Raw genomic sequence first — 20,170 nt, 5'->3', positions numbered from 1 at the left:
TCGAACTGAGACATCCACCCCCACGGAACCTCAAAGCACAACGGGGGACAAGTATGCAGCCGGGCTGTGGACTCCCTGATACCGTGAGGGGTTTTTACTCAGGGAGGCCACAGCTTGCCACTGAAAAATTCAGAAGGCGAGCTAGTTTCCAGTGGAATGGACCCCGAGCCCAGAAGTGGGACCCAAGGATTTGCCCTGTGAGCTGCAGTCCAGCTCTGCAAAACCTGCATCCTTTTCCAGGCAGAGAACCCCCAAATATGGGTTCTCAGGGCACCAAAGCCTTGAAAAATGAAAACTTACAACCAAAAATAATAAAAACTAAAAACAGATTAGAAATACCTCTGCACAGTTCGCTTGCAAAAGGCAAAATTGAAGGAGGCATTCTACTCCACTGAGGGAGGAACTGAAAGCTGTGAGTTACACAATTCTGCAAATCTGGTTCACAGCTTGGGATTGATCACCTAACATACAAACTCCTGTGTAGATGTAATAGAAAGAGGATTTACGAGCAGCACATGAGATTCTTAGTGTCTCAAAAGTGAAACTGGTTAAGACAGATGTTATGGCTCCAGTTAGTTCAAGATAAGGAAATTGTAGATGGATACCTTTAAATAGAATCCCTGACTCCAGTGAATTGCAAATACTTGATGGAAGGTACTACTAATAGTTCTATGTTGGGAGGGATGGTTATAGAGCAATGTGAAAACAATGACTCCACAAGTTATTTCTTCTGTATTATAACAACAGTAATGCTTAGCACCATACGTGCTGAAAAATATAACAATGTGAAATTATATATAGTGCTCAAGTCACCAACCAATTAGTGACATAAAAATGCCAGCAATGATTGTATAAAAGGGACCATCATAGCACGTCAAAGTCCCTTTTGCCGCCCTCCTATTATTCTTACTTTAGAAAAGATAAATCAAATAAGTAAAAAAATACTTATCTGAAAGCGGTATAGAATTGCTGGAGGCGGAACACCAACGACCATGCTGGACAAATTAAATAAATCCAAACCAAGTGCTGTGCCTTGTGTAACCCTGCATTCTATAATCTGCTGGCCTCCCTTCAACTCTAGTTTCGCTCAAGGTGTCATCAGGAAGGGGGCAATAACACGGCCAACAGGTTAGCTGCAGTTCAAAGCTTGTGCTCCCCTCTTTTGGATTTTTGGCTAGCGCGCGCTAACCCGGTGCATGCGGTAAAACCCGTAGCGCACCTTTGTAAAAGGAGCCCTCAATCTTTGCAGCTGGTCTCAGATACTGTTTCATATGAAGAAGGGACCATTCTAGGCCCAATCACAGTAGAAACTGGCTGTAAAGGAACTCATGCAGAGGACTGAGCCCTTCTATTCAAACAGTGAGGTCAGAGGGGCATACACTGCCTCAATCCCCAGCTTGCTTTCCTTGACCACCTGTTCTTACCACTAGCACAATTGGATCTAGGACCAGCCTCAATTATATATGTTGCACAAGACCTGTTTAGCAATGTCACTTTTTAAAACATTCTATATTGAATTACATCAGACTTTTGTGTCAGTTGAACAAAATTCAATAAAATATACATAAATAAAAATGACTTAGAGGGCAGTTGTGAACAGGAGATGAGCTCTAGGGAAGTGAGTATTGAAAAAGAGGGAGAGATGGTGGAAATAAGTCTCCTTTTATTCTTTATTTTTCTAAGATTTGCAACCTTTTGATTGAAGGGAAGGAAAGACACTCAGAAAATCAGGCAGGGAATGACATCTGGGGACTGGAGGACAGACAGAGGCTCCATATCTGATATGGTTTTTCATAAAGTGAAACTAGCTTTTCATTTTCTTAGTACAATGTCTCAAACTTTTTTTTAGCTCCGACACACTAAACGGAGCAAATGTTTTTCACAGTTCATTATAATTAAAATTATAAAATTGCAAAACCAACAAAAAATTAAATTTGAGAGTTATTTAAATTTAAAGCTATGTATGGGTAATTGTAACAATGGTGAAACTGAAGTAGATAGAATTGCTAATCAATGCGATGGATGTGCTTGTTTTTGAGTACAAATTAACTCAAAACACGGCTCAATAGTTGACAAGCAAACACACATTTTATCATCCACCATCTGCAGTCTTTTCTTTTTTTCCATTCAATTTCTATCAGAGCTGAAAATCCAAGTTCATAAAAATAAAAAGATTCAAACAGATGTAGGAGAGGAAGTAATATCACTGAAGGAGAATGGACGGCTGAGTAGTGAGCTCCACTCAGAGAACTCAATTGAGAGGTGTTATGCTCGTATTCTCTTTAACTGGCGACCATTAAAGATAAGTTAATATTTCTCACTGCCTATGGAGACGCGGAAGAGACTTGAAATATTTAAATATATAACTGCTGCGGAAGGTAACCCCCGAAAGCAAGCAGACAAGTCAAAGGAGAAAGGTAAAATGGCACAAGAAAAGTTCAGATTTGGAGGTAGAGCCTTAGCAAGTTAGCCAAGTGGTTGAAGTGGGAATAACTAAGCAAGATATTTCTCACTGGTTTAAAGAATTGAAAGCTTAAATGCAGGGATTATGAACAGATGTAGAGCCTGCCCTTTCCGACCTGTGTGAAGATTTGGGAGATCTGAGTAATCGCGTTGAAGTAATGGAGTTCAGAGTTGATGAGGTAGACACTCAATGTAAGGCCTTAAATGCAATAGAACAACAAGTGACTCAAGATCATAAAACGATGTTGGACTCTATAGAAGATCTTGAAAATAGATCCAGATGACATAATCTACACTTTAAAGGAGTTCCTGAGTTAGAACGATACAAAGACTGTGAATTGGTGGTGACGCAGATTTGAACAGCACTACTCCAAATGGAGGGACAACAAACTGAAGGAAATAACGAATTAAAAATTTGTTTGGATAGAGTATATCAGACTTTGGGGCCTAGAAAAGACTCCTCTCCTAGAGACATTATCGCTTTCTTCTCAGATTTTCTAACAAAAGAAAGGATTTTGTCAAAGGCCTGTACTTTAAAGAACTTTAGCTGGGAAAACTGTAATATATCTATTTTTCAAGACCTGGCAAGAACAACACTGCTAAAATGGAAAGAGTTATCAAAAGTTACTCGCTACTTACAAGATGCTAACTTGCGATATAGATGGCTATTTCCATTTGGAATAGCTATTACAGTCGCAGGCCGTACAAAGCAGGTGCGGACATGTGCAGAGGCCTGGAAAGCTTTGGAGGACTTAGGTTGTAAAGATCTACCTAAAGAGAGAACATAACTCCTCCATAACAATTAACTGGACTCAGAATCCGTTAGAAGAAAGTTGCCAGAGTTTAATATCGAGAAATGAGTTAACTTTTGTAAAAAAGCCCTTTTTTAAAAAAAATGATGGTTTGAATGAATGTGAGAGGTGGGGGAGGGTATCATATGAAAATTAAGGATGGAGGTGAAGTGGGAAATGGTGGTGGTTGTGATGTGTGTTGGGTGGATGATTGAGGGAGTATGTGAGTGATTGTGGTCAGTTCTCCTGGTGAGGTATACTTCCTCGAGAGGCTTTGGCTGGCTAGGAGGGAGGGGGGAATGAAAGGGGTGGGAGTAGTGGTCAAGCTCTCTCAAGTAGAAATCAATCCAAAGTATCACCTATGATATCACTGGAAATGTTAATGGTCTTAATGATAAAGGTAAACGAAGTATAGTTCTCAACGAGTTGAAATGTTTACAATGGGATATAGTCATGTTACAAGAGAACCATTTGAAATGTAGAGAATATTATATGCTTCAACTGAAATATTATAGTCTTGGGGATTCATGGTTAGGAGGATAGGGGATGAGTGGGAGGTATTGCTATATTGATACGTACGTCTTGTCCCTTTACATTGGAAGAGGTATATAAGGACAAACAAGGAAGCTGTCTTAAAAATAAAAGGTAAATTAAATGGTCAACAGATCATGTTAGTGAATATATACATCCCTAATACATGTCAAAGATCTTTTTTCAATGTAATACGGGAATCATTAGGCACTTTTGTGAAAGGCACGATACTTTTAGGGGGTGACTTTAATGTTGTTCCAAACCCTAATTTAGATAATTCTAAAGGGAGGGGAGAATATAATCAAACACATAGAAAAGTTTTGATGAAATGGGTTAAAGATCTTGAATTGATTGATGTTTGGAGTTTACATCATCCCTTGAATCGAGATTATACACATTATTCACCTGCAAGAAAGACTTCAGTTAGATTGTGAGCCTTTGGGACAGTAAGGGAATTTCTAAGTACCTATTCTTTATTTATTTATCTTATTTTTATTGTATCCTTTAATGTATATTTCTCTGTAAACCTATATTACTTATAATTTTAATGCACACTATTGTCTATTTTCTGTAAACCGCTTAGAATCCTAACGGAGTTTAGCGGTATATAAGAAATAAATTACATTACATTACATTACATTACATATACCTGAATAGATCAGCTTTGGTGTTCTAGGCAATCTTGGAGTTCATATAAAGATACCATTATTGCCCCTATTCAGATCATTCACCTATCTCGGTATTTAGAGCTTCAAGATAATGTACCATTGATTCATTTTTGGAAATTAAATGATTATCTTTTGGGAGAAAAAGTAATATGTGATGATCTCAAATATCTTTTGCTAAAATAGCTAGATGACAATGATAATGGGGAAGTATCTGATAGTTTCTTATGGGACGCTTTAAAAGCAGTTTTGAGGGGCCATTTTATAAAATGGGGCTTTAGGAAAAAGAAATGAAACAAATTCATTTGATTTTGATAGAAAAATTAATGAACTTAGAATACCAACATAAAAGTTTCCCAAGTAAGGCCATTTGGACATAATTAAAGCAAGTCTGGGCAGAATTGAGTGCTCTACATTTAGCTCGAATAGATTACCAAAGAACAAGGGTAAGCAACATTTGTTCGAATATAGTAATAAGTCAGGGGCCACTTTGACCAGATATTTAAAGGGGAAAAGGAAAAACCAGGTAATACAGAAAATCAAAGGCCCTAAAGATGAGTTGATCTATGAAGAGAGTATTTCAAACCTTTTATAAGAATTTCTATACCGAATCTGAAGTAGGGGGGCAGGAACAAATAAAAACATATTTAAACCGGATTCAATTACCAAAGTTTACTGAGGAATCAAAAAAAATTAAATTAGATCTTCCCATGACAATACAAGAAGTTAAAAGGTTATAAAAACTCTACGATTGAATAGTTCCCCAGGTTTGGATGGTTTTCCCCCTTGTTTTTATAAATCTTTTGGAAATTTAGTGAGTCCTGTATTGGTTCAAGTTAGAGAGTAATAAACTTCCACCAAGTTGAGGGAAGCAGGTATTTTGGTCATATTGAAACCTGGAAAAGACCCCACATCATGCTCCTCATATCGACCTATTTCACTTTTGAATGTTGATGTAAAGATAATAGCCAAAGTGATTGCTGATAGACTTTCTATAGTCCTTCCCAGATTGATACATGTTGATCAATCTGGGTTCATGATGAAGCTATGAAAAATTGGTATCTAACATGAAAATCACTCCTGGAATGCCCCTGGGGATAGTGCACATGTGTGTAAGAGTGTAAATACACCCTAACTCAAATGAAAAGACCTTAATTAGATTAAATGGATCAAAGGGATCAATCAGTACGGGCCCGATGCCCTTATTTCAACCATTGGCCCCAGGTGGAGTTTATACAGTGATAAACACTTAGAAATAAATCTAAATAAACCCAGCCTCGTACATCACATTGTCCCTTTGAAACCTACAAAAATATTAAAAAATCCACACATGAAACAAAACTACTAAAATCCCCAGGTGCAGACCTCAGAAGAGAAAGTCATGAAACAAAAAATCTCCCTGAAACCTCCCTTACAAAAAACAAAATGTGAAAAATAAAAAATGAAAATCCAAAATCTAACAAAAAATTATTATAAATACTACCAAAAAATTCAAAAAGTGAAAGAAAAATCCTCAATACATATAAACAAAAAAATTTTTTTCAAAAGGTGAAACTCAAACGTGACAAGATAAAAATGTGCAAACATGTACTTAGCTCTGCAATTCCACACCGAGATGAACTTCCGAGATATCCAATGACGGCTCTGTAATGTTCTTTATTTGAAAAGTCCCGCTCGTCTAAAGCGTATTCATTAAAGAGATAAAGTTGTCAATACAATTCTCTTAAGTTCTCATTCAGTTCACTCGTCAGCAATGCGGTGCAAAGTTCATGAAGGTAAAGTTCCAATCAGAAAAGCTATTCAATGAAAGTCCATAAAGCTTTTCACTCACTCCGTACACAATCATAAGTTTCACTCATTCTGCTCACTCGACAGGTCCTGTTTCAATTTCCTCATCAGGAGGGAGCAAAAGATTTAGTTGAATGACTGAAGAATTTGTCAAAAACACCACAATCTCGAATATAGAGACCGAAATGACTCTTGGCAGCGGCACAATCAGGCTGCTCTGGCAAATGAATGCCTGAAACAGAGAGTTCTTATAATATAATTTAAAGAGCCCCACCTGGATGAACGCAAGCGTCATGACGTAAGAAAACGTCAACAAAATAAAAAAAGATGTTAATGAATCAAAAAGAATTATAAAAAGACAACACACACTGATGTGTATCAGTCTTTATGTGAAACATTTGTCAACATTCTCATTGAGACCAAAAGGAGAGGATGCTCGTAAAGTGAAAATCCAGAAGTTTTCTCTAACCAGTAGATGACTTTGTTTATCTCCCTTGTAAGTGCTGGGGATTTGTTCCAACACGCACCACCTGAGTTGGACAAATGTGTGGTGGTGTTTCAAATTATGAGCCACCATGGGAGCCGTTAATTTTTCGGTCTTCAGGCAACTGCGATGTTCAATTATTCTTGCTCTGATAGCCCGGGTAGTACAGCCCACATAATTCAATCCACACGGGCAGGAAATCACATAAACAACGTATGATGAAGCGCACGATGTCACAGCTCGCAATTGATACCTCCGTAAAGTTTTGGGATGTGTCCAAAAAGATCCTTGATACGAGGTAGAACACACAGAACAACGACCACACGGGCCGTGACTGCCTGTCGTTATCTGGGAGAAATGATGTACAGTAAAGTCCGAAGAGACCAGATGTTCAGATAAATTTCTGCCTCTAGTGAATGCAATGCAAGGATGTTCTTTAAAAATTGGATGTAACTGTAAAACATGCCAATGTTTATGTAAGCTTTGGGCTATCAGAGCAGATTGATTAGAATGAGAGATAACACAAATTTGATTTGTAGATGTTTCTTTCTTTCTTTGAGCAAGAAGTAAATCTCTGTTCGCATAACGAGCCCGTAAGTAAGCCTTCCGTATAACAGATTCAGGATAGCCCCTACTAAGGAATTTCTCTCTTAGATTTTTTGCTTCCATTTGAAAATCATGGAGATTGGTACAAATCCTTCGTGCCCGTAAGTATTGACCTATCGGGATTGCCGCTTTAAGACGTCTGGGATGGCAACTAGCATAGGATAACAGATTGTTTTTTTCAGTATGTTTATGATGCATCCTAGTAAAAAGAATGCCATTCTCACAGATGACATCAGTATCTAAAAACGAGATACTATGAGTGTGACAGGTATGAGTGAATTTAAGGTTAATTGTGAGAGAGTTGATCCAGGAAATAAACAACTGTAAAGACTCCCCTGATGATGTCCAGATGAAAAAGATATCATCTATAAACCTAAACCAACATACCATATGTTGGAAATAAGGATGAACATACAGATATTGTTCTTCAAATTTAGTCATGTATAAATTAGCTATGCTAGGAGCCGCCGTAGTACCCATAGCCACCCCTTGGTTTTGTTGGAAAAAGTCTTGATCGAACTTGAAGTAGTTCCTAGTGAGAACTAAAGTGGCTAAATCCACTAGGAACTTAGTGGAAACTCTATCTAGAATATCCCGTTGGTTCAAGGTGGACTCCACAACTTGAAGAGCTTCATTCTGCGGTATACTCGTATATAGGGACACTACGTCCAGGGTCACCATAATACTGTCAATAGGAAGGGGACCAATCTGCTCAATATTTCGAAGAAAGTCCGAGGTGTCTTTAATGTAGGATTTAGCCTGACGTACAAAAGGTTGCAGAAAGTGATCCAGGAATTGGGACAAGGGCTCTAGTATAGAATTTTTTAACGAGACAATAGGTCTGCCTGGAGGCATAGTAAGAGACTTGTGGATTTTGGGGACGGTGTAAAAAACAGGGGTTCTAGGACTGCTAGGTAATAAGAATCGTTTTTCAGCTTTTGTAATCATCCCCTGTGTCCATGCTGCGTCAACTAATTGAGTTATAATTTCTTGTAATTCCTTAATGGGATCACTACAGAGACGACTGTAATTAACAGTATCCCCTAATTGCCTGAGAACCTCCCTTGAATATTGGTCCCTGTTCTGAATCACTATTGAGCCCCCTTTATCGGCAGGTTTGAATATAAGGTGGGAATTCTGCTTCAGAGTATCAAGAGCCTGAATTTCCATACGTGTCATGTTGTTATAATGTTTTTTAGAAGGGGAAGACTCTAAATTTTGCAAGTCCCTAAGAACTAGATCTCTGAAGGTTGCAATAATAGGATCAATGGGACCTGGAGGGACCCACCTGGATTTGGGACGTAAAATCGAATTATCCTGATGGGGGGAATCGGAGGAAAAATACAGTTTAACCTGTAAATTTCGTATTATTCTAGCCAGGTCACATCGACTTTTGAATGGATCGTGTTTAACAGTAGGAACAAATGACAGGCCCTTATTAAGGACCTGAGTTTGTTCAACAGTTAAACTAGTTCCTGAAATGTTGGTAACTAGTAGGTTTGAGGACTGTGTGATCGGGTTTGAGGTCGGGACCCTTGATTGTATTGGGTTCTGCCTCGACCTCTTCTGCGTCGATTCCACTGACCTTGGCCTTGCACACATCAGTGTGTTTTGTCTTTTTATAATTCTTTTTGATTCATTAACATCTTTTTTTATTTTGTTGACGTTTTCTTACGTCATGACGCTTGCGTTCATCCAGGTGGGGCTCTTTAAATTATATTATAAGAACTCTCTGTTTCAGGCATTCATTTGCCAGAGCAGCCTGATTGTGCCGCTGCCAAGAGTCATTTCGGTCTCTATATTCGAGATTGTGGTGTTTTTGACAAATTCTTCAGTCATTCAACTAAATCTTTTGCTCCCTCCTGATGAGGAAATTGAAACAGGACCTGTCGAGTGAGCAGAATGAGTGAAACTTATGATTGTGTACGGAGTGAGTGAAAAGCTTTATGGACTTTCATTGAATAGCTTTTCTGATTGGAACTTTACCTTCATGAACTTTGCACCGCATTGCTGACGAGTGAACTGAATGAGAACTTAAGAGAATTGTATTGACAACTTTATCTCTTTAATGAATACGCTTTAGACGAGCGGGACTTTTCAAATAAAGAACATTACAGAGCCGTCATTGGATATCTCGGAAGTTCATCTCGGTGTGGAATTGCAGAGCTAAGTACATGTTTGCACATTTTTATCTTGTCACGTTTGAGTTTCACCTTTTGAAAAAAATTTTTTTGTTTATATGTATTGAGGATTTTTCTTTCACTTTTTGAATTTTTTGGTAGTATTTATAATAATTTTTTGTTAGATTTTGGATTTTCATTTTTTATTTTTCACATTTTGTTTTTTGTAAGGGAGGTTTCAGGGAGATTTTTTGTTTCATGACTTTCTCTTCTGAGGTCTGCACCTGGGGATTTTAGTAGTTTTGTTTCATGTGTGGATTTTTTAATATTTTTGTAGGTTTCAAAGGGACAATGTGATGTACGAGGCTGGGTTTATTTAGATTTATTTCTAAGTGTTTATCACTGTATAAACTCCACCTGGGGCCAATGGTTGAAATAAGGGCATCGGGCCCGTACTGATTGATCCCTTTGATCCATTTAATCTAATTAAGGTCTTTTCATTTGAGTTAGGGTGTATTTACACTCTTACACACATGTGCACTATCCCCAGGGGCATTCCAGGAGTGATTTTCATGTTAGATACCAATTTTTCATAGTTGTATTGATACGTATATTGGTATCCATTTATATATTTTTGGTACAGTTTCATGATGAAGCGTCAGGTAGGGGATAATATCTCTAATACTTTGAACATAATATGAGGAGCTCAGGAGCTAGACAAACCTTTTCTATTATTATCAACTGATGCAGAGAAGGCATTTGATAGGGTCCACTGGGTTTTTTTTTATGGCAGGTGTTACAAAAGGTGGGAGCAGGGAACGGATTATGCACCTAGATTCAAAGATTATACGACTCCCCAGTCGCACGAGTTAAGATAAATGGTGGCTATTCTAGCCTATTTGAAATTCAGAGGGGAACCAGGCAAGGTCAACAACCATACATCTTCAACATACATCAGTTGCAACCTGGGGATACATAGCACAAATTTGATCAGGAGTATAGTACCAGCGTATGAGAACTTTATATGCATTTTCCTTAATCAACGCACATCTTGATTTGGATACCTCCATAAAAATTATTTTCCATTCAGATTTAGTTAATTGAAGCCCTATAAAAAAAGATGATAACTTAAGAGTTGTGACAATAACATGATTATACTGGAAAGATGATTAAGAACCTTAGTGAACAAGGAAGGATAGTGAGGGCATGGGGATAGAGGATGGGAAGAGGGAGGGGATAGTATGTGACTGCTTATCATGTAAAAACTGTTGATGTATTATGTTGGTTCAATTAAGGCTTAGAATTGATTTAATTTTTAATTATTGTATTTTAAAGAAAATTTTTCAATAAAAATATATTTTAAGCAACAACAAAAAAGATTCAAACAGTAACAAAGCCTTGATTGCTTTGCTGCTCAAGTTAGGATAACAACTGCATAAAAAATGAAAACACAGTTATTTGCCATTAGTTTTCAAGGACCAATCACATCAAAGAATGATTCTTTTATCACACACACAGACACTCATAATACTGGCAGACTCTTGCATATGTGACATACATATCTATTTTAGTGTATAATTATAAAGAGAATTTTTAAAAATAAAGTAAAATTCTGGAATCTCTCATAGCACACCCAGAATCTCTTTGAGGCACACAGTTTAAGAGACACTGCCTTAGTACAGTGTGTCAGTCTCGTAATCTTAAGATCCCACGTTCAAGTCTCAGAGAAGATAGGCTAAAGGTTTATTTGATTTTTGAGGGGTGGAGTAGCAGCATAATGGTAGAGCAGTTGGCTGAGAACCAGGGAAGCTAAGATTCAAATGCCACTGCTGCTGACTCTAATCTTGGGCAATTTAACCCTGCATTGCCTCAGGTCAGATTGTAAATCTGCCAAAGACAGGGAAATATTTACTATACCTGCATGTAACTCATTTTGCGCTATTTTAACATCCAGATAGCAGCAGTCATTAAATTAGTGGACTTTGTTTGTAGCATATATATGCTATGAAAATAATTGTTCAGTCATGCTGATCTGCAATCACTGGATAGTACTTTCCTCCTTAACTATCTTGAGAAGTTAAATTTTCTGTTCTAATAGAAGCTTTAGTCAGTCTGTACTTATTCATTGGCATTTAGTTCACATCTTTTTCAGTAACCCATGATGAGTTACATTCATATACACTAGTTATTTCCCTGCCGGCAGAGCTCACAATCTAAGTTTGTACTTGAGGTAACAGAGGATTAAGGGGCCCTTTTATTAAAGCTTAAAATGCACTAAATGCCAAGAAGCTCATTTATATTTGTGGCCTAATTCCATTAGCACGCACTAAACTTTAGTAAGAGAGTCCCCAAGTAACTTGCCCAAGATCACAAGGAGCAGAAGTGGGACTTGAATTGAGCCTCCTTGGCTTCCAGCTCAGCGCTTCAACCAGCAGGCTACTCCTCCACTCCACAAGAGGAAGACTAATGAATTTAACTGTTGTTTGGAGCTCACACATTAAAAAATTGAAGGGTTGTGTGGTTTTTTTTTTTTTGGGGGGGGGGCTTGACCTTTCCTTCTGCTCTTTTGGACATCCAACTTAATCTCAACTGGCCTCAGTTTGGGTTTTATGTGAACAACATTTATTCAAAACAACCCAAGGTTCCACACTCTGCTGTGATTGCCCTTGGCCAAGGGCTACAGACCACCACTCCCCTCTGCAACCACTGTGAACCAAAAATCCACACCAAAATGTTTTTTGTCATATCTTCCACAGAACTCAGATGATTCTTAAGAAATCTAGTGTGTTATGTCCTGATGTAAAATGTTGTGAATATTTCCCCACTGTACCTTAACACTACTATGTGAAAATGAATTGTTAACTGAATAAAAACACATAAAAATGTTTTATGGTATACACCTTGCAGAAAAATGTAAAGTCAAAAAGAAATGTTTAAATTAAGCAGATGTTCAAAGTGAGCTCCCTTTGCACGAAGGCACACCCTCAGTCTTGGGCAGTACTGATCTATGGACTTGTCAATGATGCTCTGCTTCAGCTCAGCCCAGAGATAAGGTGTAGTCAACAGGGTTTAGATCTGGTGAATTTGAAGGCCAGAGGTCTCTAGACCAGGCTTGCACAACTCAAAAATGATCTGGGGCCAAAACAAAATCTGAAAATGTAGCGAGGGCCGCAGGTAGTGGCCACAGCTCGAGGCACCTGGAAATGCGCCGACGTTGCCGTGATGATATCATGCACATGCGTGACATCACGTTGACATCTGCGCATGCACAGAGACCTTCCAGACAGGCCCCGAGATGCCAGTAGGAGGTGCAAGCAGGGAAGAGGGCAGGAGAGGAGAGGCACTGGCGGCGGCTGATTGCCTACAGCAGTGCTTCTCAACTACTTCAAGCTAAGTACCCCCCAACTACAGACTTCCCAAGCTCTGCCCTAAACCCACCCAAGCTGTGTCTCATATCCTGCCCCCTTTACTAACTGCAATGCAATTTTTTCCTTTCATTTTTCATATACACACAGAAAATATAAATTCTCAAAACTGACACATTTCGATCACTAAATTGAAAATAAAATCATTTTTCCTACCTTTGTTGTCTGGTGATTTAATTAGTTCCTGGTTGGACTTCCTTCTGACTGTGCATCCAACATTTCTTTCACAATCCAGCCCCATCCCCTTTAGATCCAGGTCTCTCTCTCTTTTCCCTTTGCTTACCCTCCCCAGATCCATTGTCAGTTCTCCTTTGTACTTACCACCACTTTTGTTTCAGGTCTCCCTCTCTTTCCTTCCTCTGTTATGATCTTCCATCTCTCTGTTCTTCTTCAGGGTCTCTCCCACTCTGTCTGCACCTCCCATAGTCCAGCATCTGCCTCCTGTCTTTCCCCTTTGGTCCTGTCTTTCTTCTGCTTACAACCCCCCTCCCCAAGCATTTATTCTCCTTTCTTCCGGGTCCTTGTCTGCTTCTCTCTTTCTCCTTCCTTCCTTCCTTCACCAGATTATTTCCAACCTCTCTGCAGTCTCTCTTTCACTCTTCCCTCTATATACCCCCATGTCCAATATCTGACCCGCTCTCTTCTGCCTCCCCTTTGTTTCAGGTTTCTCCCTCTCTCTACCTTCCTTCTGCTAACATTTTGAGTCCTACCACCTTTGATCCAGGTCTTTCTGTCTCTCTCACTCTCTTTGTCTTCCCCTCCCTCCTCTCTCTACCTCTTCTAGCCAAGCATCTGCCTTTTCAAGTTTATCAAAAAAAATTTTTAGACCGCTTATTCGAGTTTCTAAGCGGTTGACATCTCAAGGTCCTTTTCTGTCTCTCTACCCCCCGATGTCCAGATCCAGCATCCCGCTGGGGCCCTCACGATGGGTAGGGCCTTACCTCTGCTGCTTCCCACATCCAGCAAGAGAGGTTGTATTCCGCGGTCCACCGCTAAGCTAATTACGGCAGCCTGCAGAGCGAACCTAGTAGGCTGCCGTTGTCCTCTGAAGCATGTTCCCTCTTCCGTAGTTCTGCCCCCCCTCCGACATCAGAGGCAGGACCACGACAGAGGGAATGTGTGTGGAGACTGACGGCAGTCTGCTAGGTTTGCTCTTCAGGCTGCCATAATTAGCTTTTTGGTCCTCAAAAGCAATGGCGCTTTTAAAAGGTGAGACTAGGAGGGAAGAGCAGGAGAGTTAAGTGAGAGCCGTTTTGGGCCGCATGTGGCCCAGGGTCATATGTTGTACAAGGCTGCTCTAGACCAATGAAATCTAGGATCTCTCGCTGTAGTAGTTCTACAGTGTCCTTTGCCCAATGTGCTGGGGCATTGTCCTCTTGGAAGATAAAGTAGTCTCCCGACATGCAACAGACTGGCAATAGCTTCTGCACCAAGAGGACATCCGGTAGTGTGCCATTGATCTTAATCCCAGAATCCGAGTTTCGAGATTGCAACCAAGACCATGACTGATTGGCCGAAGGTCGGGTAGATCCATAGCAGGCATTTGCCATTAACCTCACGCTTTTGTTGAAGGCACATACAGGCAATCATAAGAACATAAGAACTGCCTTCTCCAGATCAGACCTTCGGTCCATCAAGTCCGGCGATCTGCACATGCGGAGGCCCAGCCAGGTGTACACCTGGTGTAATTTTAGTAACCCATATCCCTCTATGCCTCTCGTAAGGAGATGTGCATCTAGTTTGCTTTTAAATCCTAGAACAGTGGATTCCGCAATAACCTCCTCTGGGAGAGCATTCCAGGTGTCCACCACTCATTGCATGAAGCAGAACTTCATGATATTTGTCCTGGACTTGTCCCCCCTTAGCTTCAGTCCATGCCCTCTTGTCCGTGTCACTTTGGACATTGTAAATAATTTTTTTTCCTGCTCTATTTTGTCGATTTCTTTTAGTATTTTGAAAGTCTTGATCATATCCCCTCGCAATCTCCTTTTCTCAAGGGAGAACAATCCCAGTCTCTTAAAGTCGTTCCTTGTATTCCAAGTTTTCCATACCTTTTATTAGCTTTGTTGCTCATCTCTGCACCCTCTCCAGCAGTTTTATATCCTTCTTTAGGTTGGGAGACCAATGTTGGACAAAGTATTCCAAGTGTGGTCTGACCATTGCCCTATAAAGCGGCATTATAACTTTCTCCGATCTACTCGTGATTCCTTTCTGTATCATGCTTAACATTCTATTTGCTTTCTTTGCTGCTGCCGCGCATTGTGCCGACAGTTTCAGGGTCCTATCTATTAGTACACCCAGGTCCTTTTCTTGTTCGCTCTTACCCAGAGTTGCACCTGACATTCTATACTCGTGTTCCTTGTTCTTTCTGCCTAAATGCATTACTTTGCACTTTTCCACATTAAACTTCATCTGCCATTTCTCCGCCCATTTCTCTAACTGACACAAGTCACTCTGGAGTTCCTCGCTATCCTTCTGTGATCTGATTGCCCGTCATTGCTTTGTGTCATCTGCAAACTTGATGATCTCACTAGATGTTCCTTCTTCTAGGTCATTGATGAAAATATTAAATAAGATGGGCCGAAGTACCGAGCCCTGGGGCATACCGCTAGTCACTTTCTCCCAGTCCGAGAACTTCCCATTTATGCCCAATCTCTGCTTTCTGTTCTCCAGCCATTTGCCTATCCATCTTAGTATATCTCTCTCTATTCCATGGCCTTGTAGTTTCCTGATCATTGGAGCTACTGTAAATATCTTTTTATCTGTAAATCAGATGAAGCCAACACTGTGCACTGGGTACTTGGTCAAAAGCTGTTTGCACCATTTCAGGTGTGTGTCTTTTTGTGTAAAGTTAACTCTTTGGCACGACACTTTTTAAGACATTAATTTCAAATGGTCATGAATTATGTTGTCCACTGCCTGGCTTAAGATTCACAGTGCCTGTTGCTCGGATCTTGCATAACAGCACATCAAGGCTGTTTTTGTTCTAACTCTTCTGTGGGAACTCTTTCAATCGTCAACTGCTGTAATCTTTTAGCAGTACCAAGTTTGTTATTCAAGAGCAATGTTAGGAAATTCTACTTTACGGAGAGGGTGGTGGATGCCTGGAATGCGCTCCCGAGAGAGGTGGTGGAGAGGAAAATGGTGACTGAATTCAAAGAAGCGTGGGATGAACACAGAGGATTTAGAATCAGAAAATAATTAAAAATTGAACTAAGGCCAGTTCTGGGCAGACTTGCACGGTCTGGGTCTGTATATGGCCGTTTGGGGGAGGATGAGCTGGAGAGGGTTTCAATGGCTGGGAGGGTGTAGATGGGCTGGAGTAGGTTTTGATGGAAATTTAGGCAGTTGGAACCCAAACACAGTACTGGGTAGAGCTTTGGATTCTTGCCCAGAAATAGCTAAGAAAAAATTTAAATTGAATCAGGTTGGGCAAACTGGATGGACTATTCGGGTCTTTATCTGCCATCATTTATATGTTACTATGTTATCACAATTCGATCTTCTGCTGTGAAAACCGTTTTGATACAGAGACTGTTTACAAACTTTTGTCTGCTTCTGCGCGTATCCCACAGAAACAATTTGTTTTCACAAGGTAGTGTTGTGGGAAATATTTACATGTTATATCAATTCCATTCAGGACACGACACTAAATTTCATAAGAATCGGCCATTTCAGTAGAAGAAACAACAAAAAACCATTTGGGTGTGGGTTTTCTTGGTTCATAGTGTAGTACAGTATAAACTATATATACTCATCTACAGCTGGTCTGGAATGAATAAATTGAGAAGAATTTTAGAAACACTTAATAGCTCTGGTGAGAAGCCATTGGGCTAGAATATGTAAGCAGTACACTCACCTTTTATATGCAGTACACTCACCTTTTGATCTTCGCAAAAAGCAAATTCGATCATGTTTACCCGCTTCTGTCAAAACTTCACTGGCTTCCGGTGATTTCTAGGATTCACTTTAAATGTACCTGCCTAATTTTCAAGATCTTACATGGCATTTTTCCTCCCCTAATCCCACTATCCTGGAATTCTTCGAGACCTGACACTACCAGATCCGCCCACATACTCAAACTATCTTTCCCCTCGTTAAAAGGTGTTATGTATGCAGGTAAATTAGGGAAATCCCTTTTCTTCAAATTCACTGAGATTTGGAACAACCTCCCTGCCCCGCTGCGGATCCTAGGCTCATTCCAATTATTCCGAAAGCATCTGAAAACCTGGCTTTTTTCCAAAATGTAAAGCTATCTATTTAAAATGTAAAGCTAGCTATCCTCTTCATAACCTCTAATTTTTTATTATGTCCTTCCTTCATTTATTGAATTACCTGTAAACCGTGCCGAGCTCTATCTTTATGGAGATGATGCGATATACAAAATTAAGGTTTAGTTTTATACGCAAGGACTGGTCACAGTTAATATTTTCTGTAAACTTGATGATATAAGTCATAGAATTAATTGTATTCCTCTTAAATTACCTGTAGTTCTTCATACTAAAATCAGTATAGTCTCACCAGGATGGGGGTAGAAATTGTGTCACATTTTATTCACTTAAAAATTTTTCATTTTTAGCTGTACTGCAGCAGCATAAGCAGTTACAATTCTTAATTCTTTTCTGAACACACCAAGTATCTAGGTTAGGTATAACCTAGTTCTCTTCCTTTCAAGTTTTACATGATTCTCAAGTCAGAGTTACCTAAAATAAGTAACATTTCCCTCCTCCAGCATTACAGTGGAAGGCTAAGAGAAGTATATCACAACCTCCCTTGCTTATTAGAGAATTAAGCTCCAGATGAGTTTAGGATGTAAATTGTAATTCCATGTTTGGTTTTATGCTGTGTAAACACTTATGTTATAAGCAGTTTCAGGCTTTATCCAGGAAAGGGGGAGGAGGAGGAGGACAGAAAAGACATGAGATATACACAGTGGAATTATAAGACCATACAGGTCCTTACAACTCCAGCTCAGCATTATTTTTCTAGTTAGCCTTTTAAAACATTGTTCATATTCTACAGAAATCATTGCAAGTAGCCCAGGCCTAATTGTAGGATGACTAATGGTGACTGGTAACCCATCAAATAGGAATAGACAACAAAAATAAGGTGGGTTGACAAGCTCCAGTCTTGGGTAACAAACTAGCTGCATCCAAGGTGGTATACAAAAATAAAGTTATTATTATTATTAATTTACTTTCAGCATGTGAAAGCCAGAAGAACAGCAGAAGTGATTGACGGTCACATAGAATAGCAGCCTCTTCCTCCAACTAGGGCCAGAAACAAGAGGCAAGAATGTATCATTCCAAGAATAGAAAAACTATTTCATGACAGTACCGGAGGAGCATTTAGAGGAGAGTGAGAATTTAAATTTGTAGTTCACACATTTTGCAATTTAAGATTTAAAAAAAGTTTTATGCCCCCTTAAAAAGTGCTATAAAAATTCCCTGAGTTCCAAAAATGATAAAATATAAAATATAATCCCAAAGAAAATCTCACTAAAAATAAATATTCAGTTAAGTTCCAGTAGAGGATCAGCATTTTCTCTTAGTCTTCTCACAGCAGCATTCCACATAGGGGGGTCCATTTGTCCCCTTACTTGTCACTTTATGAAACTGTGCACTTTTCTGACCCTTTGGGCTTCAAACTCTTCAAACTCTTCACAGACATCGGGCTTCGGTTGCCTGTCAAACAAGAAGAACATTAGTTTTGCAGGAATTTAAAACATGTTCGATTTTCAGAATAACCAAAGCAAGCAAATAAGTAAAAATATGCTATATGTAGCATTAATTTAATTTTCTATTCCACACTATCCAAAGTTCTAGGCAGATTACAACAGACATACACAGCATTAAATGAAGCAATAGACAATAGATTCTATCAGCTGGTTCAACACATCTTTCCCTTTCCAGGCTCTTGTCCAGCAGCAGAAGGGGGAAGCCATCAGCGCGATGCAGCACGGCCCTGACATGGTGACCAGCGGTGGATTGATGCTGGCGTCTGAGGATCTCCTGTGGCTTGCCCTCTCTCCCCTGCTCCTTGGTGGACTTGCACTCCTGCAGCTGCGTTGTTGGACACATCGAAGAGAAACTTCACCTCAGAGGTCTGATGTCGGCGGCGCCTGGCCTTGCCTGTCTGGTGACTTGTGTCATGGTGGTCTTCATTGGCGTGGTTCCTGGTCCTGGTTCTTTGGTGGCGGCCGGCTGACTTGGTTCTGCAGACTAAATTTACTATCAAGCCGCCTCAGAGACTTTTCTATCTCTTAAATATATTTTATTTTTAATATTTTACCTTCTTTCATTATTTCTATTTCTTTGATTTTTGATCTTGGAAATGTATTACATATTTTTATTTTAATCAGGTACTTTAGCTAGATTGTGATCCTTCGGGACAGATAGGGTAGTTTTTCTCAAGTACCTAATTTCATTTTACATTGTAAACCGCTTAGGTCAGTAAAATGCAGGAGCGGTATATCAAATTTTAAATAAACAAACATAAACAATGAACAGTTAGTGAAAATTAACAGAACCACCAAACCAAGATGGTTAGACAATGGGAACACTCATGAAGACACCATAGGCACAAAAGAAAAGAATAGTCTACTTGCATATGTGTACTCTGGAGGAAAGACCGGAGAAAAGGGATATAAGAGACATTTACCGTATTTTTCTCTCCATAAGATGCACTTTTCCCCCCAAAAAAAGTGGGTGCAAATAAGGGTGCATCTTATGAAGCGAATATACCACCCCCCACCCGGCGGTACCTTTAAATTTTTGGAGGTCGGTGGATGGCTGCCTGCTGCTTGTCGAGACCTGAAGCACACAAGCGCGCTAATGCCTGGATCCGTGACATTTCCCTAATTGTGCCGGTCGCTAGTGCTTCGCAGGGCGGCTGCCTGCTGATTACCGGCATGTCAGGGCCAGTGGTGCGCAAGCTCGCTGCTGTGTGGGCTCCTAAGTCTTCCTCCCTGTAACCTCAAATTATGCCCTCTAGTTTTACCATTTTTTCTTCGCTGGAAAAGATTTGTTTATATATTAATGCCTTTCAAGTATTTAAACGTCTATATCATATCTCCTCTGTCCCTCCTTTCCTCCAGAGTATACATACTTAGGTCTTCCAGTCTCTTCTCATACTTTTTGGTTCAAACCTTTTACCATTTTCGTCACCTTCCTTTGGATTGCTTCAAGTCTTTTTATATCCTTCGTCAGATACGGCCTCCAAAACTTACTAAGTACGGCCTCACCAATGACCTATACAGGGGCATCAACACTTCCCTTCTTCTGCTGGTTACTCCTCT

The 20,170-nt window shown here is 39.7% G+C and overlaps 1 protein-coding gene and 1 long non-coding RNA gene across 2 annotated transcripts in view; one reads left to right on the top strand and one right to left on the bottom strand.

The window, feature by feature from the left end:
• Positions 1–19,156, top strand: part of LOC117353523 — a 32,401-nt gene extending 13,245 nt beyond the window's left edge. Inside the window, exon 4 of the long non-coding RNA XR_004537967.1 lies at positions 18,786–19,156. This is a non-coding gene — a long non-coding RNA (uncharacterized LOC117353523). The remainder of the gene's footprint in view (positions 1–18,785) is intronic.
• Positions 17,400–20,170, bottom strand: part of FAM83F (family with sequence similarity 83 member F) — a 45,727-nt gene continuing 42,956 nt past the window's right edge. The window contains exon 5 of the mRNA XM_033929517.1: positions 17,400–18,557. Coding sequence (XP_033785408.1) covers positions 18,481–18,557 — 77 coding nt within the window. The 3' untranslated portion in view covers positions 17,400–18,480. The remainder of the gene's footprint in view (positions 18,558–20,170) is intronic.

This window comes from Geotrypetes seraphini, chromosome 2 (assembly GCF_902459505.1).
Source record: "Geotrypetes seraphini chromosome 2, aGeoSer1.1, whole genome shotgun sequence".
Classification (NCBI taxonomy): Eukaryota; Metazoa; Chordata; class Amphibia; order Gymnophiona; family Dermophiidae; genus Geotrypetes; species Geotrypetes seraphini.
This window is presented reverse-complemented; position numbering and strand designations above follow the sequence as displayed.